Consider the following 26,210-nt stretch of genomic DNA (forward strand, 5'->3'; position numbering starts at 1 on the left):
GGCCTGGGCCGCGAATTTACCAGGCCCACAAATTAAGAGGCATTTCCGTAGTCTTTGGTCACGCGGTACTTTTTGGCGTCCCAGTGTTCGAGGTGCGCCTTCTCGAGGATCTTCAAATCCTACGGCTGAGGATGAAGTTGGAAATTGAGCCAAGTCTGCTTCGTCCGTAGCATTCCTTGGAAACTTGCACGAATTAAATGCCACCGGTTCACTTCTGGGTATAAATAGGATAGGGGATCACTTTACTTGCACATGAACTCTCCTGTTCTCTTCGGAACCATATTTCTTCCATATCCGCGATCTCTCTTTCTAGTGCCACTGCCTTAAAGCAAGATGTTTGAGGCGTGGATGGGGGTGGAAGGTCTCCGCGCGCTTCAGAGGCACCGAATCCTCAAGGTGATACGGTATGGACAAGGATGGCACAGATTCGAGCCAGTCCTCCGTTTTGACAGGAGGAAGATGGGGTTCCTTCCTCTTTTAGTCAAAATCCGAAGCAGGTTCTGGTCATGCCAGATTTTTGGTATGTCCGAAGAAGGAATTTCCGCCATCAGCGCCGTCTGCCTTGTAGCAGGCAAATTTTTGCGGGGGCTTCCCAACTTCCGGCTCCCTGCACCTTTTCTATAGATGGTGTTAGCCTGAGGTCAGGTTCTTTGGCTGCCTGAGTTATGGGCATGTAGAAGCGTCGAGGAATAGTTTCCTTAGACGGCATCTTGGAACAGTAGCCAATCTCTCCTCTGAGCTATCTCCTCGGCTTTATCTTCACTCTTTTGTACTTTTCTTTTGCTTACGCAGTTAACTCTAATGTAAGCTTGTTTCAGCTTTTTATTGTACACTGTGCTGTTCTTTTGTCTTAATAAAAGATGTGTTTATTTCTTTATACATACTTTTTTGCAACAACTACTTTGGGCCTGAATATTAAGTCTAAGCCTGCCTTCAACAATATTCTGGGCAGAAGAATACTTTAACACAAATCCCTATTAGTTTAAACTCGCAAATATTATCAAGTATAACGATGGTAATCCTCAATAGATTAAATTCATGGAACTAACCGGGATAGCTGTTGAGTGCTGCGCGATGCACGCTAGACCAATTCCCGAGAACGATAAACTCTAAACAATTCGTCCGAGATGATAGTCGAGTAGCGAAGGACTTTGTGCTTTCGGGTAATATGCTGTACCGTATCGCATTATTCCCTTTGGCACGGGGGATCCGAGGGTAGACCGGGGAACCCGTGCAATTAAGGGATTGACCCAACTGTTAACGAGGAGTTCTCTTCGGATGGATCTTGAGGTTTGTGTGCCATAGTAGTTCTTTTTATGTACTTGGTTTCCCCATAGGCTTGAGTCCGAGGACCATGCAAGGCCTTGGTTCTGTCCAAAACTTATGATCTTTTTATGTACTTGGTTTCCCCATAGGCTTGAGTCCGAGGACCATGCAAGGCCTTGGTTCTGTCCAAAACTTGTGATCTTTTTATGTACTTGGTTTCCCCATAGGCTTGAGTCCGTGGACCATGCAAGGCCTTGGTTCTGTCCAAAACTTATGATCTTTTTAGTACTTGGTTTCCCCATAGGCTTGAGTCCGAGGACCATGCAAGGCCTTGGTTCTGTCCAAAACTTATGACTCTTTTTTGTACTTGGTTTCCCCATAGGCTTGAGTCCGAGGACCATGCAAGGCCTTGGTTCTGTCCAAAACTTATGATCTTTTTATGTACTTGGTTTCCCCATAGGCTTGAGTCCGTGCAAGGCCTTGGTTCTGTCCAAAACTTATGATCTTTTTATGTACTTGGTTTCCCCATAGGCTTGAGTCCGTGGACCATGCAAGGCCTTGGTTCTGTCCAAAACTTGATCCATTTTACTTACCACTTGGTTTCCCCATAGGCTTGAGTCCGAGGACCATGCAAGGCCTTGGTTCTGTCCAAAACTTATGATCTTTTTATGTACTTGGTTTCCCCATAGGCTTGAGTCCGAGGACCATGCAAGGCCTTGGTTCTGTCCAAAACTTATGATCTTTTTATGTACTTGGTTTCCCCATAGGCTTGAGTCCGAGGACCATGCAAGGCCTTGGTTCTGTCCAAAACTTATGATCTTTTTATGTACTTGGTTTCCCCATAGGCTTGAGTCCGTGGACCATGCAAGGCCTTGGTTCTGTCCAAAACTTATGATCTTTTTAGGTACTTGGTTTCCCCATAGGCTTGAGTCCGAGGACCATGCAAGGCCTTGGTTCTGTCCAAAACTTGTAAAATTTCTTTTATTCGGTTTACTTTTCGACCATAAGCCCCTATACCAGGGCGGGGAAAGTTGGCTTAAGGCCGGAAGCCCCTAGAGATACCCGCGCCCTTGGCACTGTAAGGTGTAGCCCGTAGCAGAAGCTTATGCCGGAGCAACAACTGTATGTCGCCGGAGTCGGAGGAGGCCCCAGGAATTTCTGCTTGCTAGAGAGCTGACTCCACCGCCACCTGCGCCAACGCGCAAGCTTTCCCACAGACGGCGCCAATTGTAAGGACACAATTCTCTGGCGGCCCAATAAGGATGTTGGGCTCGCGCATGAACGATCCCTCACAATATGATTTGTAGAGAGTGGGCTTGAAAAGCTAGCCGTTGGTCACGGGGCGGCGCCCGGTTCTGGTTTTAGAGGAATTCGTGTAGAAAAAGGATTTGGGCTTGAACGTTTAAGCCCTACGGCATCGCATCCTATGGGATGGGCCTCCTCGGACTTGATCCGAGGACCATTAGGGTCTTACCCCGGTTACCCGACGATGGGTTTTTTCTGTAATCTCAGGTGTTGTTAAGATGTTCTCACCCAGATCGTCTCCCTTTTTTGGAGGTGGAATGGGAGTCCCCCCCCAGATTCATTTGCTCCTTCTTTTATACTAGCCTGCATTCGCTGTCCTTCGTCCACGTGTAGGGTCAATCTTTACAAAACTGACATTTGTCCTATCAGTCCAATCCCGGAATTGTTGGGGATGGTTGATAAAGCTGGAGAGTACGGCTCTGTCAGGGGCAGCGCATTGAATGGCAATGAGAGCAGCTGTCCCGGATATTCCTTGATTCTCTTTTAAGTTTGGCCCTATACCAGTTTTACCCTTCTTCTGGTGGGGTTTTGGATCTGCCGAGGACTGAGTTGTCCTCGGCTACATCACAAAACTGTTAGGTGCTCTGTATTGTAGAGCTTGGGCCATAGTTCTTCTTGGCTCGGGCCTTCGGACTCTCTAAGGGCGAATGGGCCTGGCCCATAAATTATTTGGGCCCCACAATATATATAAAGTAAAAATACGATGAGTAGTTATATATATATATATATATATATAAAGTAAAAATACGATGAGTAGTTTAATCTTTTTTTTCCTTTATACCGATGACACATCCCGAAAAACTCCATAAATCGATAATATAATGGATCAAGGTTGAGACCTCCAATTTTACATCATACCTAGACTAATGTCTAATGAGCACATCACCTGAATACTCCCGTGGGGTTCTATGAGGTGTTTTATTGGCTTATAAATCATGTTAGTCATATTGTTTACGATGAAAAAAAATGATAGTGAAAATAGAACTTTCTTAACTCAAACCTTATGTTTGGACGAAAAATTTATTAAATACACAGAATTTATATTTGCAGAAAAATTAAAATGATGGAATTGATTTGATATTAGTAACAGCATGTCTTTAAGAAAGGTTTAAAACATCCAATATATAAAACCAAAGGCTAAAACTAAAATTGTAAAATTATAGGTTACTTGTGAAAGAAAAAATCAACACCATGTTTACTCTTAGCTAGAACTTTTTTTGCTAATAACTGACCATATTATTAAAACAAAGCAGAAGCAGCATCCTTCCTGCAAGCATCCAAAATTGCAGTAGAAAGAATATGCGAATTACAACTGATGATGCCGAAAATCGTCAGTAAGTCACACAATCCTCACATGCTCAAGACAACACCTACACAACACAGAATAAGAAGACCTTAAGAGAGTACCAGTGTGATATCGGTCAAAAACCCTCCGAATGTTAAGTTAGAAAACTTCTCACAACTCTAGAATGCTAGAGCTGGGTAAATTATGCGTACCATGTTTTCTAAGGGCATTGGGCATTTATAATAGTGCAAAACTGACTCTGTTTCTTGGGCCGAAAGATCTTTCCCTATGGAAAAGATCCTAATAAATGTACTTTCTTTATGGGATTCTTTCCATATAGGGTCCCCATTGACTAAGGGCTATCATAAGACACAAGCTGTTTTCCATTTAGGATTCCTTGGAGTTTACTTAAGCCATATGAGCGCCACGCAGCTTTCTCATCCGACCCCCTTTTATTTGTTTAGTTGGAGTCCGTCTCCTATGGAGAATTCGTTCGTCTCCCTCTTGATTCGTCCGAACCGTCCGTCGTTTCATCTGATCTTACCAGTCCGCTTTATTTAACACCGTCACTTCTGATTACCCTTGGAGAATGGATCTGTTTTAGTTTTATCCTCTCCAGCTACCTCCTCACTCTATGAGTTCGTTGCCTAATTTGGCAGACAAGCTTTTAGAGTGACGGTCTAACTCAACCCTTAGGGAATGCACCTCGATTGACAGCACCTAAGGGCCTTTAATGCACTAGGGACACGCGTCATGTTGATTAATGGCTGGTTTGCTCAGACCGAGGCTTCCCTTTGTCTCCCATGCCATTTCCTTTATATATATATATATATATATATATGTTGTTTCTCCCTTTTATTTTTTACTTTCCATCACGAATTTCAAATCAGAGTGCTGCCATCTCCTACCAAAAGTACATAACCTGTCTTCTCATCATAACCGTCCACCAAGCTTTCTTCGTCAGCTCTCCCTTTTTCATCGTTCACTTGTAAGTATACTACACCTTAGATTTGTTTTTGCTTTTCTTCAAGTATTGCATGTCCGTGGACCTGTTAGAGTCTTAGGGTTTGTCTGTCATGTGTAGGTGACAAATGTCTAGTGCGGCATCGAGTGACCAATCGTATGTCCACGACGGGGCAGGCTACGATAAGGTGTATCTGTCGGGTCAGGATGACCCCAGCACCTCTTCTGATGAACGAGTCTCGTCCTTCAACTCATCTTCCACGGAGGGGGATGAGGATGTAAATATGAACGGGTTAGAGGATGACTCAAGCGACCAGAATATAGCCAATGCTGAACCCGCAACCCAATCCGTCATAGGTCCTGATGGCCTTAGGGAGTTCATTCTTCTTCCATTGTGGACAGTGAATGACTTTAGGTCTACAATCAAGCAAAAACACTTTGACACACTTAAGGAAAAATTCCAGATCCCCGTCAACATACCAATCCGTCTACCTTACAAATCCGAAAAATGCTATTACAAGGGTGCAGATGATGTTGGAGTGTACGAGCAAATGCTTAAAGTGGGACTGAGGTTCCCATTAAGCACTCTGCACCGTCGCCTTCTCCAATATCTTGGGTTGGTCGTCACCCAAATTTCTCCTAACGCTTGGAGGGTTTTCCTTAGCACGGAAGTCCTGTACGGAGTTCTTTCAAAGGAGGCGCGCAGGATGACAGTGGAGGAATTCTTTCACTGCTACCGTCCATCCGAAATCTTCCAGTCTAGAGGAATGTATAGCTTCCTGCCAAGGAAGCCTTCTCTTAGGCCAGTTTGTGAAACCCCCGACTCCAACAGGAATTGGAAGAGTCGATGCTTCTTCCTTGAGGGGGATGACTAGATGTGCCATCCTGATGACCAGGAGTTCATGCCAGTTGATAAGACTTGGGGCATAATGCCCCTGTTTGGTATGTGTCTGTCAGTCCTTAAATTTTTATTTATCATTACTAGTTTTACATAACGTTCTGACCGTCTCCTTTTGCAACTTGAGACCGTCCAGAGGTTACTCTCGAGCAGTGGAGTTTTCTTGAATGGATCTTTAGGATCAAATTGACGGAAAGAACTTGGGTGAAGCTTGTTACCTTGGATACTATCCATTGGTACTGCAAGGGTCTTGAGCCCACCGAAGTTGCTCGTCACTACGATCGTTTAGCTCACCAACGTAAGTCTGTCACATCTTTCTTTTTGTTTGTAGTAACGTCACCTAACTCTTCTTTGGTCTATCTTATTCAGAAATGGAGGACGGAAAGAGAAGGGCTTATACCAAGCAGTAGGCGGCTGCGAGGAAGAAGAAGGGAACGGGTACATCCTACCTATCTACTATGAGGAAACTGTCCAACAAAAGTGACCGTCCACCTAAAAAACCTAAAGTGGTGAAAGAGCCTGTCGTTGCTATTTCTGTTGAAAGGAAGCTTCCTTCACCTATCCATGGAAGAGGCAAGGGCTTGATGACAGGTCAAGTTCCTGGTGATGGAAAATGCCCTGTCCTTCTTCGTGAAGACCCCCAAAATGCTCTTAAGCAGCTCTCGTCCATCCTCACGAGTGAAGATTACAAGGACTAGGGCAACCATTCTATTGAGGCCATGGGGGAGACGAGCCTCTTTAACTTGGCTCAGGTATACTTCGGTCTGCCTTTTCTTTCCGTTGTGGTGTTTATTCATTGTTTCTAACCTTGGTTTTGGATGCTTGCTGAAGGTGCTCATCATGAAGGGCCTGATAAACTGTTGTGTGTCCCAGGTGACGGTGGTGGACCGTGTGAGGTCGAGGGCAGAGGCGTCGAAGGTCGAGCTTAGTGAGCTGAAAGCCTGGAAGTCCGTCCATGAGAAGAAGTTTAACCTAACAAAAAGGCTCCTAGAAGAGGCAGAGGAGTAGTCGGAGGTACTAAAAAAAGTTCTCAAGGACAGGGAGAATAAGATCTCCCAGTCCAAGAAGCTACTCCATCGGGCTAAAGAAGATGCAATAAAGGAGTATCGTGACTTCGACGCCCTTCTATCTGAATTGGGAGGTTCTTTCGCCGACGATTTCGACAATTGCCTCTGTCAGGTCAAGGCTTCCTTCCCAGACCTGGACCTATCCCATATCACCATCGACGCCAAAGGTCAAACGCCTGCCCGTCCGATTGAGTCTAAAGGAATTGAAGATCTCTTTGTCGATGATGCCAATCCTGACACTCAAGTTGAAGAGGAGGCCATTCATGGTGATCAAGAAAAATCTGTTGAGGATGATGTCCGTCACCTTGAGGTGGACCAGACGACTGAAGAGAAGGATGAAGAGAACCCCGTTGCCCAACAGTAGTCTCCCTTTTTCTTTTTTTTCTTTTTTTCTTTCTTTTTCTTTTTCGGAAGAAGTATGTTGTAAAGATATTTTGAAAAAACAATACCTATGTTAATTTAACCGTTTCACTATTACTTTCGTATGTAGACATTATTTCCCTTTATGGTTGTTTATAATATTTTGTTTATGCGCCTTACAAGATGTCCGTCTATTTTGGACTTTATCATTGTTGATCAACTCTTGGGACGAATCCATCCAGTTTGTGGCTTCATGAACATAAGTCATTGGTCAGAGTGAATCTGTCTACTTAGTAGATTAAACAAATATAAGTTAATCATCTAGGACTAACCCGTCCATGAATCTGTCGTTGGTCAGGCCAAATCCATCCACTTTCTGGACTTGTTTAAGTCATGTCTTTATAATGAACTTGTCCATTATACGGTTATGGTTGAACATGTCCATTTTGTGTACTGGATAGTTATGGGTCATCCCTTTAGGAAGAACCCGTCCACTTTATGGACTTGCTAGATATAAGATGAACCTGTCCACTTTGTGGATTGGGTAATCATGGGTCATCCCTTTAGGATGGACCCGTCCAATTTATGGATTTGCTAAATATAAGTCATCCCTTTAGAATGAACTCATCCACTTTACGAACTTGCTAGATATAAGATGAACCCGTCCACTTTGTGGATTAGGTAATCATGGGTCATCCATTTAGGATGGACCCGTCCAATTTATGGATTTGCTAAATATAAGTCATCCCTTTAGGATGAAATCGTCCACTTTATGGACTTACAACTTCAAATTACCCCTTTTGGGGTAAGTTTGTTCATTTTGGATGCGATTTTATGGTCACTCACTTTGGGATGACTCTATCCTCTTGGGACTTAATAATGACAATGTAGAAATGTAGATAGCATACACAAGGTATTTCTTAAATAACTCCTCTTATTGTGAAAAAACTTCGTAGATAAGAAATTGTCTTATGGAAAATGAAAAAACTGCCCTTCCGGCTTTAAAGAAACTATAGATAATAAAAATTAAATTAAAAGGAACTAAAAAACTGGAAATGAGGAGTGTCGTCGTCCTTGCCATTGTCTACTAATAATACTTCTTTAGGTGCTCTGTGTTCCATGGGTGATGCAACTTTTGCCCATCCAGTGTCTCCAGGTGATAGGTTCTCTTCCTATGCCATGATGCAACTCTGTATGGTCCTTCCCAGTTTGGTCCTAGATTCCCTTGGGAGGTGTCTTTTATGGCACACATCTCCTTTCTTAAGACAAGATCTCTAACCTGGAAGTCCCTATGTCTGACCTTGGAGTTGTAGTGCTTGGCCATAAGATCTTGGTATCGAGATAACCTTTGCTCAGTCGGTGCTCTAACCTCGTCCACCAGATCAAGCTGCAGGCGCAGTGCTTCATCATTTCTACCCTTATCATGGTTTCCTACTCTGTAGCTTGTGAGCCCTACTTCAGCTAGAATGACCGCGTCGCTTCCATATGCTAGTCAAAATGGTGTCTCTCCTGTAGGTGTCCTTGCCGTCATCCTATACATCCATAAGATGCTTGGCAACTCCTCCAGCCATATGCTCGTTGCCCCCTCAAGCCGAGTCTTGATGATTTTAAGCAAGGATCGGTTCGTGACTTCAACTTGTCCATTGGCCTGAGGGTGAGCAAGTGATGAATAGTGGTTCTTGATGCCTAGTTGTAAGCAAAAGTCTTTGAATGCGTTGTTGTCGAACTACTTTCCGTTGTTTGAGACTAGCACTCTAGGTATACCGTACCTACAGACGATGTTCTTCCATACGAAACTTCGCACATTCTTCTCCGTAATGGTGGCCAGTGCTTCGGCCTTCACCCACTTGGTGAAGTAGTCTATACCGACCACCAAAAATTTCAGTTGTCGAATTGCCATCAAGAACGGACCCATGATGTCCAATTCCCATTACATGAAAGGCCACAGGGCCATTAATGGAGTAAGTTCTTCTACTGGTTGCTGAATGAGGTTGGCAAACCTCTGGCATTTGTCACATGCTTTGACATAAGAAACGACATCCTTCTGCATGGTACGCCAGTGGTATCCCGCCTGAATTAATTTGTGTACCAATGACCATGATCCAAAATGGTTTCCGCAGATTCCCTTGTGTACTTCTCACATGACATAATCTGCCTCCTTGGGGATGAGACATCTCAGGTACGGTAAGGAGAAACCCCTTTTGTATAGAACATCTTTAATCAAAATGAAACGTGCTGCTTAAACCTTCAATTTCCTTGCAACCTCCTTTCCGTCAAGCAACACACCGTCCTTTAAGTATGAGATTATCGGTGTCGTCCAATAATCCCCGGAACCTATTTCTTGTACACTGATGCTGTCTATTAATGGTGAGATTTGAACGAAAGATAGTACCTAACTGGGGATGAGCATGTATTCTACAGACGCAAATTTAGCAAGACAGTCGGCGTTCTCATTCTCGTCCCTTGGTATCTAAAAAAATTTTATTAGAAGGTCGCTTACCCGCTTCTTCACTTGCTCAGGGTACTTCTTTATCCGTTCATTCTTGCAATCATAGTTGCCATTAACTTGACTGGTCACTACCTGGGAATCACAGTGTACGACCATATTTACAGCTCTTGTCGCCTTGGCAAGATCGAGCCCTGCTATCAAAGCTTCATACTCTGCCTCATTATTTGTCGTTAGGAAATCAAGATGGATCATGCATTCAACTTTATCCCCTTTCAAGCTATGGAGTACCACACCAGCTCCGCTCGCTTGTTTGTTAGAAGATCTGTCCGTGTGGATGCTCCATTGTGGGCTCGACTCTGCCCCCTGGCCATCCATAAAAGTAAATTCTACGATGAAGTTAGCGATCACTTCCCCGTTTATAGCCGTACATGGTCGGTACTATATGTTGAATTCGCTTAATTCAATCACCCATAATGCCATCTGTCCAGCAGCTTCAGGTCATTGCTCTTTGTAGGGGCTTGTCTATTAGGACGACCATAGTGTATGCTTGGAAATATGGCTTGAGTTTTCACATTGCGGTTACCAGTGTGAAAGCGAGCTTTTCCATCGAGGGGTATTTTTCTTCCGCTCCTCGGAGTGCTCAACTTGTGAAGTACACGGGCTTCTACATCTCGTTCTCTTCCCTAACCAAAGCCATGCTGACAGCGGCCGAAGAGACGGCCAGTTATAGGAACAATTCCTCCCCTGGTTTGGAAGGGCTTATCAACAATGGGGAAGAAAGGTAGGCCTTCAAGTCTACAAACGCTTACTGGCACTCGTTCGTCCATTTAAATGACCTCTTCAATGTGCGGAAGAAAGGTGGGCACTTATCCATTGCTCTTAAGATGAACTTGTTTAATGTAGCTATCTTGCCGTTCAGGCTCTGTACCTCTTTGATGGTCTTCGGCGATGTTAACTCCATTATGGCCTGTATCTTCTCTGGGTTGACCTTAATACCTTTTTAAGATACCATGAACCCCAAGAATTTCATTGCTGTCAACCCGAACACACACTTGCTTGGATACAACTTCATGTTATAAGATCGCAGGGTGTCAAAGGTCTCCTGGAGGTCGTTCAAGTGGTCATCCTCCCGTTTACTTTTTACCAGCATGTCATCTATGTAAACTTGCACGTTCCTCCCAATCTGATGTGCAAACATTTTGTTCATCAGCCTTTGATACGTAATGCCCATGTTTTTGAGTCCGAATGGCATCACTTTGTAGCAGAAGAAACCCTAGCTAGTGATAAATGAGGTCTTCTCTTGATCGGCCTCGTCTAGCTTGATCTGGTTGTAACCGGAGAACGCGTCCATGAAGCTTAGCAACTGGTGTCTTACTGTTGAGTCCACTAAGATGTCAATCCGTGGGAGAAGATAGCTGTCCTTGGGGCAAGCCCTATTTAGGTCCGTGAAGTCTACGCACATCCTCCACTTCCCGTTGGCTTTCTTGACCATCACCACATTGGCTATCCAGTCGGGGTAGTACATGTCTCGGATGAAATCTGCTTCCTATAACTTGTGGACCTCTTCTACTATGGCCTTGTTGTGCTCCTATGAGAACACCTGCTTTTTCTGATGGATGAGAGAGAAGGAAGGTGACACGTTTAACCTGTGGACTATGATGGATGGATCAATTCCGAGCATGTCTTCATGCCTCCAGGTGAACACGTTTTGGTTTTTCCTCAGAAATGTCATCAGTGCTTGATGGATTGGCAAACTAGCTAGAGTGCCAATCTTGGTTGTTCATTCAGGCCTAGAGTCGTCAAGGAGTACTTCTTCCAACCCTTCCATTAGCTCTGCCACCGTCTGCTATTCTTCTATACACATGGTATGCAAATTATCGTCCATTTCCAGCATGGCAATGTAGCATTCGCGCACCGCTACTTAATCTCCTCGTACCTCTCCTACTCCGTACTCCATGGGAAACTTAATCATCAAATGGTATGTTGAAGTTACGGCCTTCCACGAATTCAAAGTGGGACGATCCAATATGGAATTGTAAGCGGATGAATAGTCAACAACTAGGAATGTGATGGCCCTGGTGATCTACTGCGGGTAATCTCTGATTGTTACCGGCAAAGTGACTGCTCCTAGGGGGTGTACCCTTATTCCTTAGAATCCGACAAGTGGCGCGTTAACCAGAATTAGCCGTTCCCCATCAATCCTCATCTACTGGAACGCTAGGTAGTAAAGGATGTTGACAGAGCTCCCATTGTCCATAAGGACTCGGTGGGTGTTGTAGTCACCCATTCAAATGCTAACCATCAACGCATCGTCGTGAGGGTGGTGGAGACGCCTGGCATCTTCCTCTGTAAACCTAATGATAGGGTTGTCTATCTGTGCCATCTTCAGGACGAATCCCGTCAACTGGACATTTTGAACCATCCGTAGGTAGGTTTTGCATGCCTTTTTAGACAAACCTGATGCTTGGTTCCTCCTACGATCATCCTTATGTCTCCTAGTGGGGGTTTGGGATGCTCGTTTTCTCTCCTGACAGGTGGTTCTTGAGTCTATCTGTTCCCTACCGATGAACTTTTGCAACTTCCCTTACCTGATAAGAGCTTTTATCTGCTGCTTTAAGTTATAGCAGTCAAACGTGTCATGACCGTGGTCGCGGTGAAAATGACAGTACTTGTCTCTAGGTCTCTTACTAGGGTCTCCCTTCAGCTTGCTAGGGAATGTCAGGTCTCCGTCATCCTTGATCTGCATCAAGACTTGATCAATCAGGGTGTTCAACTGGGTGAAGCTTGCGAATCTTTCGATGGGAGGCTGAGAGCGTCTATCTTCCCTTCTATCTCATGTCCTTGCTATCTTTTGCCCCTTGTCCTATCGTGATTCCTCTTGTCTTTCTCTCTTCTTGGGCTTCTCTTTGCAAGCAAGTAGTGCATCTTTCGCGTTCATGTATTTAGTAGCCCTATAGAGTACATCCAACATAGTCTTTGAGTCATTTTTGTATAAAGAAAATAGAAACTTACCCTTCCATAGTCCATTTGTGAATGCGACCACGAGTCTCTTGTCGTCAACCTCATTGATTAAGAGTGCCTCTTTGTTAAAACGGGCTATGTAAGACCTCAGCGTCTCGTCCTCCCGTTGCTTAATGCTCATCAGGCATGCAGTGGACTTCTTGTATATATGTCCTCCAATAAAGTGTGAGGCAAACTGGGTGCTTAACTCCTTAAAGGTACTAATAAAGTTAGGCGTCAACCTGCTAAACCAAACCTTTGCAGGGCCCTTCAACGTAGTGGGGAAAGCCCTACACATGATCTCGTCTGCCACTTCTTGAAGGTGCATCAAGGTCATGAACGACTTTAAGTGATCTAGGGGATCCTTTAATCCGTCATAGCTCTCCACTTGTGGCATACGGAACTTTGGTGGAAGGGGAAACGAAGTGACGGTCACAGTGAATGGCGAATCAGTTCAATGGAACAAGTTATCGAGGTCGCTCGACACCTATCCTCTGAGGGCGTTCATCATGAAGTCCATTCATTCCTTCATCATCTGCATTTCTGCAACCATGTGAGGAGGAGCCATATCTATGGCGGATGGACTGCTTATGTCCTGTTGCTCTGGTTTTCTTGGGGCATTACTACCTTCCGGCCTCTCTTGGTCCCTTCTCTTAGTGCTGGTGCCTTCTTGGTCCTCCTCTTGAGTGTTTAGCCCTACTTTCTTTTGGCATAGTTGCTCTTCTAGATCATGGTTCTGCTTGGTAAGGCGTTCTACGACAACAATGAGAGTTTGAACCTGTCTCTCAAGGGTGGTGGTGCGTGGCTTGTCTCCTTGAACATTGTTGGTCGCTGCCATCGAGCAAGTGAGCACCATGCAACTCTTTGTCTGGAAAGCAATAGTATGGCTTACAAGTCCAAACTTCTTTTTCCACAGACGGCGCCAACTGATGATGCTGAAAATCATCAGTAAGTCACACAATCCTCACATGCTCAAGACAACACCTGCACAATACAGAACAAGAAGACCTTAAGAGAGTACTGGTGTGATACCGACTAAAAACCCTCTGAAAGTTAAGTTAGAAAACTTCTCACAACTCTAGAATGCCAGAGCTGGGTAAATTATGCGTACCTTGTTTTTTGAGGGCATTGGGCTTTTATAATAGTGCAAAACCGACTCTGTTTCTTGGGCCAAAAGATCTTTCCCTATGGAAAAGATCCTAATAAATGTACTTTCTTTACGGGATTCTTTCTATATAGGGTCCCCATTGACTAAGGGCTATCGTAAGGTGCAAGGTGTTTTCCATTTAGGATTCCTTGGAGTTTACTTAAGCCATGTGAGTGCCATGTGGCTTTCTCATCCGGCCCCCTTTTATTTGTTTAGTTAGAGTCCATCTCCTTTGGAGAATCCGTCTGTCTCCCTCTTGATTCGTCCGAACTGTCCATCATTTCATCCGGTCTTACCAGTCCGCTTTATTTAACGCCATCGCTTCTAATTACCCTTGGAGAATGGATCCGTTTTAGTTTTATACTCTCCAACAACAAACAGTAGACCTATGCACAACTGCAAATTTATCTAGACAATGAACTACAGACTGTAGTATTAAGCTTTCTCGTAACCCAGTTTAAATTACAATTAACAAAAAAATTTGCTAAAGTCTACAACATTACAAATTATAGATTGGATAGGCTATGCAACAGTGGAGCAACCTCCTTTAATAGCATCAAAACAACTTTTAGCATCGCCCTCCACTTCAATTCTCTCCATATTTTCTGCCTTTGCAATTTGTAATGCCCATAGAATTGCAGCTGCTTCAACTTGCATAGGATCAAATATTTCATAAACTTTTGCTGAGCCTTTAATGACCTCTCAACGGAAACTTTCTTCAACATGAGAAATTCTCTTTTATTCTGCACAAGTTTTAAGTTGTTCATTTCACTAAGTTCTAGTATCACAGAATTCTTAATTGATAACAAATAGAATTCATTCAAGCTGAAGTTGAAATACTCAGAATCCTTTTGTGAGCTAACATCACTAATAACTTTACAAAAGTGAAATATTTTTTTTCTTAAATTACAATTTTCTAGATAGGTAGATAGTGGAGGAGGGAGGCAGGGGTTTGAACCCCAAACATAGAGCACAATAAATAATGTCATTACCACTAGGCTATTACTTGAACTCCTATAATAGCGGAACTTTGCATTGTAGTAATTAAAGTCAATCTTTTCTTCCTCAAACAATATATTTTGTTTACAAATTTATAGAAGGCATAACGAAAGAAGTTTATCGTCAAGAAACTTGTAGTTCAATGGCATTACCTAACTCTTTTCATGGGAATAATCTTGCTTCTTTATATTATTATTATTATTATGAGAAATGATATGTCTACAACATTTTTATAACAAATCCTAAGTAGCAGGTTGTTACTGGTTGTTATTATTAGGGAAAAAAAGTAATCTTAGTGTTAGTTTCAAATTTGAATCAATAACAACTAACCACCTGTAATTTGTTGTAAAAATATTGTAGACGTAACATCTCTCTATTGTTATTATTATTATTACTACTGCTTTGAGAAGATTGTTTCTTTACATTAGATTACATTAGGAGAACAAATATCATCATAATACATCTCAAAATAATTTCAAAAGCGATAAATGTGAAATTCCATAAGTCTACTCTTGGGTGTCCCTTAAAGAACTCCTAAAACTAAGTTGGATTTCGTTTACAGCAAATAATCAAGGTGGAAACAAGGGACCAGTGCAAGCCCTTATAATTATCCCTTCTTTGAACTCTATGTTGTCAATCTTCTCTTTGCACCACTGGAGTTGGGAAGTGGTAACCAGAGGCATTTGGAGCACCCTTGACACAAGCTTCATATCTATCATTGTACATAAAATCTCCATTTTTTGTGACTCTTTGGGAGGGTTCACTACTTGCTTGAACCAACATCTCCTCTCTCCTTGTAAATGTTTCAGCCATAGTTCCTTCTTTGAAAAAATTAACAATTTTGGTTAGATCCACTAAATTTGTAGCAATACTTAGAGAAGAAATATCGTAAAGAGTCTTGTTGCCCAATAACATTGTCTAGTCTCCCTTATGTGGAGAACCTGAATTTAAATCCTCTCAGACTTATTAGTGAAAAAAATCTCTTAATCTGACATGAATGCATTAAAGTTATATGAATAGATATTACTTGAAATGTACCTTTTGAAGTCTCTTAGTGAGACCAGCTAATAGACGCAAACTTCTTGGGTCTTCCACAGGTGGATTAATCCATAATGAGCTGCTGAATTTCCACCAAGACTTCCTATTGTCTGTTTCCAAAAACTCCCAAAAAGCCTGTATGCATTGCTCTATGACCTTCAACACTTCTTTTATATTCAAGGTTTCTGCCTTCACTTCTTCCTTTTCCACATCTAAAAAGCCTTGAAGAACCATAATGATATTCATATAAGACAAATTGAAAAAGAGAGAGAGAGACTAACAAATATATCCATTGATGTCTTGTAAAAGTTAATGATTAGTTCTTTTTATTTTTTAAATGTGCGGATAAATATATAATTGACAATTTGGAAAGAGCAATTTTAAAATATAATGCGTTAACTCTTCAAAAAAAAATATATATATATATATATATTTATATATATATAATGCGTTAAAATTATTGTATGCATTGTTCTGTTTTTCAACAAAAAATATGTTTTTAAAAAAATTGAGTGCTCACTGGGCTAGATCTAAACAATAACATAGACTTGATTTGCTCTCAAACAATATTAGAGTTCCATGTTCACATCATGTTTATTCAAAAAGAAAGTAATCTTTTAAGATCTCGGTCTATTGGGACATATATTGTAGATACCCTTCTTAGCAAAGGAACAAAACTTAGTGATTAAAGTTTCATAGCAAAAGAACAAATCTTAGTGATTAAAGAACTCATTTATTTAGTTTTCAAAACAAAATGATAGATTTTTGTCGTTGGTACAGTGGATAAACACCAATAAGTTTAATACTTGATCACATGAAGTTCTTAAATAATAGTCTACATACTTAAAATAAGCCTATTTGCTGCGTTAACCATGATGCACATCTAGTTTAGGATGGAAAGACAGAGAAAATCAAAAGATACCTAAAACCTCTGGAACTTGGAGAAGACTTTTGAGAGAAAATCTCCCTTGAACATAATTCCAAACCCTTTTCCCTCCACACCTTTCATCTTCCATGAATCTCTCTAGCAGTACTAAAAACTTTTGGAATTCTCCTGCCACATTGGAGTGCAAGATGCAATTTTGAGAGCTAGAACTTGCAAGAGACTTCACTTTTTTGTATTGATGATGGAGAGCTTCCCAGGACAAGCATGACTGAGCCACATAAACCATTTCAAAGTCACTTTCTAGGCTTCTTAGCAGCTTTTTTCTGGCCTTTGTGCTACATGGGATATGTGAGACTGAGAAATCCACTTGCTCAATTCTTTCTAATGAGTTAGGTGATTCCAATTGCTTGTTCAAGATTGTATCTAACATAAACATGTATACAAAGTCGAGAAAATAGTCACTTCTAGCAACATATATATAGTACTAAAATATTTATTTAGTTAAGATGCTGTTTGTAAACATGAACATCTTTTTTACTTCTAAATTAACAATTGAATAAACACCTAATCCCACAACCTTCCCCCTGTTTATACATGAACTGCTTAAATTGTTTCATGTGCTCTAGGGTTCTAGTGTACAAATTGTACTTGACTATACCATTGGTAGGTTATGATGTGCAAATGACATGGCATGGAAGATGTTGCATGTTAATTTGATGAATGAACAGGAAAATTTTTTGCTGTGACATGACATATAATATGATGAATGAATACCTACTTATTCCACATGTTCTATCGTAATTCAGTATGTCAAACCATCTCATTCTTTCAGCGTAATTCTTGTAAAATGTATCAGATTCTTCCTTGTCACGTCCATTAGTTACTTCTCTTGCTTTGACTGGGGAATTGGAGTCACAATTCGATGACCAATGTTCATTCATGTCTAAATGTGTGGCTGGTAAACCAGAGCTAGAACAGGAACTCATACAGTCACTAGAATTTACTTCTTCCACTGATGAATCGAAGCTACAAATGGATGACAAATACTCATTGATACTTGTATCTTCATCGAGATCAAACATTGTTTCTTCTGATCTTTCATCCTCATGAAGAATTGAATCTTCATAGTCATTCTTCTCTTCTAATTTGTACATCTGAATGTTGTATATTGTCAGCTTGCACGGTATAGTTTCAAGGCTGGAACACATATATGAATCAAAATTTTGATTTTGATTGAAACCCTGTAGAGTTTCAAAATACTCATCCTCTTCTACTACTTCTGCAGTGTTCAATCTAGTGAATGAGAAAAAGTCAGAGAGACCACTTCTAAAAAGTATAAAATTATATAAACCAAGAAAAGAAGTTATAAGAGGAAGAATGACTATTAATAAAAGCCATTCCCTTAGCAATTTGAGCCACAGGAAGATCTGGCAAATAAAAAGAACAAAGGGATTGATAAAAAAGCTCAAGCAAAACCATTTTCGAAATCCATCTGGGATGATTACAGATTCAATAATGAACCAACAGGATATAAGAAAAGCCATTATCAGACTTAACTTCTTCATGAGTATTACCTACTCATTTGGAAATGTATGGTCCTAAAGGTAGTGTGTATTGGACCTATTGGTATAATTCCTTGATTCTATATATAAGTTTGAGGAGTTGTTATCGATGAAACATCCAGGAAAGATAATCTTTGGAAATTTGTTATCTAATGAACTAACAATAGCCGTTAGTAGGTCAAATGAGAGAATAATTTTCACTTTTCTATCAAGAAAAACAAAACTTGACTTAGAATATACCTTTTAACTTTCATGACTAATCTTTTCGTTGATATTTTAACAATTTTATATTCCCATGCTTACTCGGATCCTATCCAACTCCGAAGTCATTCAATACTACATTTTTTTTCTTTGGTCAGAATTCTCTAGTGGATTTGAAAATTAAAATATTTGTACAAAAATCGATTACCATCATTAATTAGAATGATATGGATTTTTTTTTCTTTTGGTTTACAACGAGTTCGGAAGTGGGGATTCTGGTCTAGGTTCTCACTAGAATAACTGTGATGCCCCAATTTGATTGATTGTGTGATGTGTGTGGGTGTGTGATGAGTCCCACATCGGGTATTTACTGGGTAGATCTAGACTTTATTAACAACTACAAGGAGTCTCAATTGTGACTAGTCCTTTTGAGGTATAGCGCAGTGATGCCCCAATTTGATTGATTGTGTGATGTGTGTGGGTGTGTGATGAGTCCCACATCGGGTATTTACTGGGTAGATCTGCACTTTATTAACAACTACAAGGAGTCTCAATTGTGACTAGTTCTTTTGAGGTATAGCGCAGATGTGGCTAGCGCTTTTCCTTGGGTTGTTACATATGGTATCAGAGCCAGCCCGGTAACCTCGTGTGGGCTTGGAGACACTACCCCACAAAGTGGGCCCTAACGAGGACGTTAGGGATTTAAGTGGGGGAGATTGTGATGCCCCAATTTGATTGATTGTGTGATGTGTGTGGGTGTGTGATGAGTCCCACATCGGGTATTTACTGGGTTGAACTGGACTTTATTAACAACTACAAGGAGTCTCAATTGTGACTAGTCCTTTTGAGGTATAGCGCAGATGTGGCTAGCGCTTTTCCTTGGGTTGTTACATATGGTATCAGAGCCAGCCCGGTAACCTCGTGTGGGCTTGGAGACACTACCCCACAAAGTGGACCCTAACGAGGACGTTAGGGATTTAAGTGGGGGAGATTGTGATACTCCAATTTGATTGATTGTGTGATGAGTCCCACATCGGGTATTTACTGGGTAGATCTGGACTTTATTAACAACTACAAGGAGTCTCAATTGTGACTAATCCTTTTGAGGTATAGCGCAGATGTGGCTAGCGCTTTTCCTTAGGTTGTTACATATGGTATCAGAACCAGGTTCGGTAATCCCATGTGGGCTTGGAGACACTACCCCACAAAGTGGACCCTAACGAGGACGTTAGGGATTTAAGTGGGGGAGATTGTGATACTCCAATTTGATTGATTGTGTGATGAGTCCCACATCGGGTATTTACTGGGTTGAACTGGACTTTATTAACAACTACAAGGAGTCTCAATTGTGACTAGTCCTTTTGAGGTATAGCGCAGATGTGGCTAGCGCTTTTCCTTGGGTTGTTAGGGCTCACTTTGTGGGGTAGTGTCTCTGAGCCCACATAGAATTACTGGGCCGGCTCTGATACCATCTGTAACGACCCCGCCCCAACTGTGTAGATATTGTCCACTTTGGGGCTCATACCCCTCACGGTTTTGTTCTTCCCCAGGTTGCGCTGGGGAAAATGCCTCTACACATTGAAGGGAGATCATTCCTTATAAACACATTCTCATGTGCTTCCCTAGGCGATGTGGGATTTCATAGAATGCAAGACCCCCCTTTTTGGGTCACTACAATATCTGTAACGACCCCGCCCCAACTGTGTAGATATTGTCCACTTTGGGGCTCATACCCTTCATGGTTTTGTTCTTCCCCAGGTTGCGCTGGAGAAAAGGCCTCTACACATTGAAGGGAAGTCATTCCTTATAAACACATTCTCATGTGCTTCCCTAGGCGATGTGGGATTCCATGGAATGCAAGACCCCACTTTTGGGTCACTACAATCCACCCCCCTTACGGGCACACGCGTCCTCGCGTGTGGGGCCCACACTTCCGGCTAGGGTATAGCTCTGATACCATCTGTAACGACCCCGCCCCAACTGTGTAGATATTGTCCACTTTGGGGCTCATACCCTTCATGGTTTTGTTCTTCCCCAGGTTGCGCTGGAGAAAAGGCCTCTACACATTGAAGGGAAGTCATTCCTTATAAACACATTCTCATGTGCTTCCCTAGGCGATGTGGGATTCCATGGAATGCATAGATATTGTCCACTTTGGGGCTCATACCCCTCATGGTTTTGTTCTTCCCCAGGTTGCGCTGGAGAAAAGGCCTCTACACAGTTGGGGCGGGGTCGTTACAATAACCATAAATACTATTGAGCCACAAGGCTATTGGCATATCGAATCGGACCTTGATTATATTCAGCATGGCAAGTGATATGCTCTCCCCAAAATTTCAGGAACAAGCTGTACATTGATTGTCCTAAAATAATGTTAGGAAGGAGTTGTTTTATTGTTTACTGTTATTAACCAATTTGGGAAAATATGAGGGATTTAAATGATAATCTTTCTTTAATGATTTCCTTAATTGTTAATAAAAAACATGAAAGTTTGAGTTTTACCAATAATGAAGACGGGTGAACAAATTATTGCAATTATGAAAAAAGCAATGGCAAACAAACGGCTGGGACCAATGCATAATTTTTGGATGGTGCTACGTCATGACTCGTAAGTTATGGGACGTAAGTGCTTATTCTTTTCTGATACTCAAAAGGATAATCATGAAGCAAGTCAATTATTTTTCTATCTCACCGGTCATTAACTTCCCAGTTCCCACCTAACCTCATTAAAATAAAAATAAAAAAACCAAAAAATGTGACTTTACCTAAGCATGGACGTCTCTTAATTGGTTCTTTTTTATGTCATGTGAAGCAAAAATAGGAGTTTCCAAACTCCATGGCTCATAGATATTGCTATTATTATGTAGTGAGCAATATTATATGGAGAAGTGGGTGCAGTGGGCTCTCTAAATTTCATGTCATGTTCCTCCTCATTTAGCCAATCAGTTGCCAAATATTGGAACTTTCAATATTTCTCATTTCGATTCTAGCAATTTAAGTGGATTGTAATTTGAAAGTGTCAATTTTTAGGTGTGCTATATCCCCCGATGTGGAGATAAGTGATAACCATCGGAACATTTAATTGTAACAGATTTATTGATATTTTTAAATGCATTAGTTTAACAAAACTGCATTTAATTTATGTTATATAAACTAGCTTATAACTCGCACGATGTGCGGGATACTTTTATTTATTACAAAAGACAAACCATAGGTGAAAATATAAAAATTTCATAATTAGATAATACAATTTTTTTTTTAAAAAAAAAATTTGCAAGAAAGAAACCTAAATTCAAGGAGTCTTACATAGAGACAATGAAATGTAATCTTGAAATTTCTTGCTCATTCAACAAAATTTGAAATAGTCCAAAAAAAAAAAAAATTGTTTTCCTTCATCACACATGCACTCAAGCAAATGAAAGAAAGTGACTTTTTCTTTCTTTCTTTTGACTCCAAGAGCTAATTATTTTGTTTCTAAAAAAAAAGAGTTAATTATTTAAAGCATGTTCCAAAGTTCCAAAAAGATAAACAAAATAAATTCAAGGTTGTCCAAGAGAGATAATAGTTGTCTTTGTTTTTGCTAGAAGTAAGTACCAGTGTCTTCAACTAACAATAATTAATAATTAAAATATCATGAAATTCAAATCCTATAGTAATAATCTATGAATTACATCAACTGCAATAGTAAATAATCTCACAGAATTCACTTTGCCCAAAAAAAAAAATCACATTCTCACTATAAAAATGATTCCAAAAATGTAGTGCCACTAATTTATACCAAATTATCAATTTCACTTTTTTTTAATGACAATACCTACTACACCAAAGGAAAATGCAGACAATGTTTATAATGTAAAAATATGAAAATGTAAGAAACCATTGGTGAAGCCTACCAATTGTATTAAAGCAACAAAATATTGATTAGAACCCAAATGAAGGCCAGTTTAACTATGAGAAATCTCAACCATGTATAAAAATCAAACTGAATATTACAATTTTTTGTATATAATTGAGAAATCTCAACCTTGTCTAAAACTAAATATGATAATCATTTAACTACTAATATAGATTGTCTATTTAAGGTAGCAAGATCATACGCTCTACCAGCAACCTCCTCATCATAATATTCACCTGTATACAAAACGTAAATAAATGAATACACAATTTATATGAGATAACACATCTATTACCAAGTTAATCCCCCATAAGTCTATAGAGATTCATTTGGATTCTAAAGTCACCTTACTTTCTGAACATTCACAAATAAGAATGAACTCTTAAAATTTCATCAATAGTATCCAAAAAAATATTAGATATCAAGGTCTCATTTTGGCCACAAACAATATAATATTCATATAGTGTTACCAAGTAAAAAGAGTAGGTATTTGCTTCGTAGACACCCTTAGTTCAATCCAACTAATTTGAGAGGTCAGCTTGTATTTTCTAGGGTTTTTGCTTTATGTTTTGTTTATTGAATTTCTGCCATGTGATGCAATCAAAGCATAAACGCAATAGCTGTATTTTGCTTTCAGTTGTGATGTATATTAATAGTTTTAAAAAAAAAAATCAATCAATTTTAGTAGGAAGAATAGATTCAATAGAAGCCTTTTAAAGTATGTTTACTTTATTCCTTTAATTACAAATATACCCAATTATCACCTTTTTAAAAAACATGAAAATAGAATTTGTATCACTTCTGAAATATGATTTTAGAGAATCAACACAGGGACAGGAATATACATGTTTGTATGATCTATAGGACAAATGATAGGAGACTCATTATAAAATCATTCCCTACTGCCATACATGCAAGAAGAGGCACTCATAAAAATAAAATAAAATAAAAGCCTAGTGGAGCTCAAAATCAAGGAACAAAAATACCCATATCATTTTGTAATTGGATACATATGCTTTAAAGTAAATATTTGATAAAAGGGAAATGCATGTATAAACATAACAACCCTGTAAGCATAAATACAAGGGAACGAAGACCTGTTCTGCAGAAAATAAAATATGCAACAAAATAAATACAGCCCACAATTACCCCCCTGTAAGCACAGATTATGCAAAAAATCCTGAAGTTGTTTTGCAGAAAACAGAATATGCAGCAGCAAAAATACAGCCCATGGACATACATCACAGAAATAGCAACAGATATTACATTCAGCCCGCCTGTAAGCACAGATTTTGCAGAAAATCCTGAACCTATTCTGCAGAAAACAGAATATGCAACAGCAGAAATATAGCTCATGGACATATATTACAAAAACAACAACAGATACATCGTTTTTCTTTGGGTCCGAATAGATGCATCGATTTTCTTTGAGTGTGGCATTTCAAGTTTGTTTTACGCGTGTTTGTTTTTTAAGTGGGTATTTTTCCTACATGGCAGAACAGCCAAATCTAAATCAATCCAACCAAGAAATTCAAACCTAAATCATATTCAATCCCTAAACTTGAAAACAATAATAATAATAATAATAATAATAATAATAATAATAATAATAAAGCAATAATTTTACTGATTATGGGGTAATGGGTATGCGGTCTCTCTCTTTGTGCCTTCCAGACTATATCTCTGCGTGCATGTGGTTTTAACAAAAAAACTCTAAACTAAGATTGAAAAAGGAAAAAGAAATATCAGTGTAATGTTCAATTCTATACTTATTTGACCCCAATGAAAATTTCATGGAGAACTCAAAAACCAGAAACAAAAAAAAAAAAAAAAAAAAAAAAAAAAAAAAAAATCAAAGCCAAAATCAAATCTAAACCTATACAACAAAAAAACTCAATAAAAAGTAACATTGCATACCCAAATCTATAAAATAAAAAATATATATAAAAAAAAAAAAGAGAGAAAAATGTACCGGTTCTAGTTCTGACAATTTGATGGTGGCAGATTTTCTTTCTCTATGTGCTTGCAATTCCAATTGTCTAAGTCTAGCGAAGGAACGGACGGTGGTCTATATCTGTGTCGTATTTTTTTTCCCCCCTTCTCTATCTCTATATCGTAGGTTTTTTTTTTTTTTTCTTCTCTATCTCTGTATTGCAAGTTTTTTTTTTGGGAGTATTGCAAGCCTTTGTCGTGTATTTCAAGCGGTTAGTTTTCTTTTTATTGAAAAAACTATAAAAACTCAATCCCTAATTTTAACTCGAATACTCCAAACTAAAGCATTCTTACCCAGATTCCTTTATCAAAATCAAATTTAATCCAAACACCTAAATTGATATCAATCCGACCAAAATAACCAAATCTAAATAAAAATTAATCCATAAATTTTAACAATGAAAAAAAAAAACAATAGGTTATGTGCAGCATATATGTAAATCTAAATCTAAACCAATCCAACCAAGAAATTCAAACCTAAATTATATTCAATTCCCAGATTTTAAAACGAAAAGGAAAAAAACAATAACAAAAACGAAAATAATAACTTTATCGGTTATGGGTACACGGCCTGTCTCTCTAATGGTGACAGATTTTTCTTTCTCTATGTGCTTGCAGTTTCAGTGGTTTAAGTCTGACGGGGAAATGGAAGGTGGTCTATCTCTGTAGTCTGTATTGCGAGTTTTTTTTTTTTTTTTTTTTAATATATATATGGAGAAACTATCCAACGGTGTTTTAACGTGAAACAGTATAATTTATCGCTTTTTAATTGTGAACGTGGCAGAATTTTAGATGCGCATTTTTCCTACATGGCAGCACAGCCTTAATTGCAGGAAAAGGCTTCTACTATTATATATAGTATATGATATGATGTAGCTTTTGCTTAAGCCCCCACATTGTTTTCTGGATGAACCATTGGCAAAAATAAAATAAAAATTTAAGATGAACCAACCAAAATGTACCCTTCAATTTGATTGCACACATCCTATGATATGAATGCTAACCATATAGTTCTTATATTTAACACGCTGGAGATATGGTTGGAAATATGGATGATGAAGGAGCATTATATTGAGAGGACTTGTACTAAACAATAAACAATGGACCCTATTCAATTTCATATCTTAGGAGGAATTTTGAAGAATGGTGGATTTGTAAACTTATTACTCGTACCTTTACATGGAAAGCCTAGTTCCAATTACAATAGGAAAGGAGCTTACCACCACACACCTTTGGTAAGTGTTTGTGAGGTGTAGAGGGCAAATGACGAGGTTCAAGTCTCTAAAAAAGAATTTCACACACATATATACTTACATTAAATTAGAGTAAAATTTCTATTTTGTAAAAAAAAATAAAAAGAAGAAGGAAAGGAGGATGATTGAAAACATCAAACACAGAAATCCCACATGGTTACTATTCTACTCTCTGTTTATCAATTTTTTTTTTTGGGGTTAGAAATCTACCTAAAATCTACCCCTACCCCCTCCCCCTCCCCCCCAGGGGACTGCTACTCCATCGGGAGTTCCCAACTTCCCCAAGCCTTATGGCTTAGGGGCACAATATTCCGGCTAACAGGCAGGTATCACTGTTTATCATTAAGCGTAAGAAAATTGAAAATTGTAATGTCTCTGATTGGTATCCTGAGCTTTTTTCTAGTTGGAGGAAAAATGCATTGAGAGGAAGAGTTGGAGACTTAAGACTGGAAGGATGGGAAGCACGGACAATGGGATAGATGCTTTTCAAGTAACGTTCCAAATATCGTACTAGTTATCCTGTACGTTCCTAAACCAAAAGATTATGTGACTCTGTTTTAGCTGAACCAACTTCAAAAATTGCACCATAATCAACTATAAACAATCAAAATCATTTATGATTCAATATGTGAAATAATTAACTA

The 26,210-nt window shown here is 39.7% G+C and overlaps 1 protein-coding gene across 2 annotated transcripts; it reads right to left on the minus strand.

Annotated features, from left to right (window-relative positions):
• Positions 1–15,145: 15,145 nt before the first annotated feature.
• On the minus strand, positions 15,146–18,253 carry LOC115978361. 2 transcript variants are annotated; one of them, XM_031100384.1, is made up of 4 exons: positions 17,442–18,253; positions 16,700–17,086; positions 15,778–15,998; positions 15,146–15,557 (listed from the first exon to the last, which is right to left on the minus strand). In XM_031100384.1, exons 1-4 carry the CDS (start codon positions 18,226–18,228, stop codon positions 15,309–15,311), a joined length of 1,644 nt encoding a protein of 547 aa, XP_030956244.1. In that variant the 5' UTR covers positions 18,229–18,253; the 3' UTR covers positions 15,146–15,308. The 2 variants fall into 2 exon arrangements, with proteins under 2 accessions (XP_030956244.1, XP_030956243.1); XM_031100383.1 differs by having other exon boundaries at positions 15,146–15,560.
• Positions 18,254–26,210: the final 7,957 nt, after the last annotated feature.

Source organism: Quercus lobata, chromosome 2, assembly GCF_001633185.2.
Source record: "Quercus lobata isolate SW786 chromosome 2, ValleyOak3.0 Primary Assembly, whole genome shotgun sequence".
In the NCBI taxonomy this organism is placed as follows: Eukaryota; Viridiplantae; Streptophyta; class Magnoliopsida; order Fagales; family Fagaceae; genus Quercus; species Quercus lobata.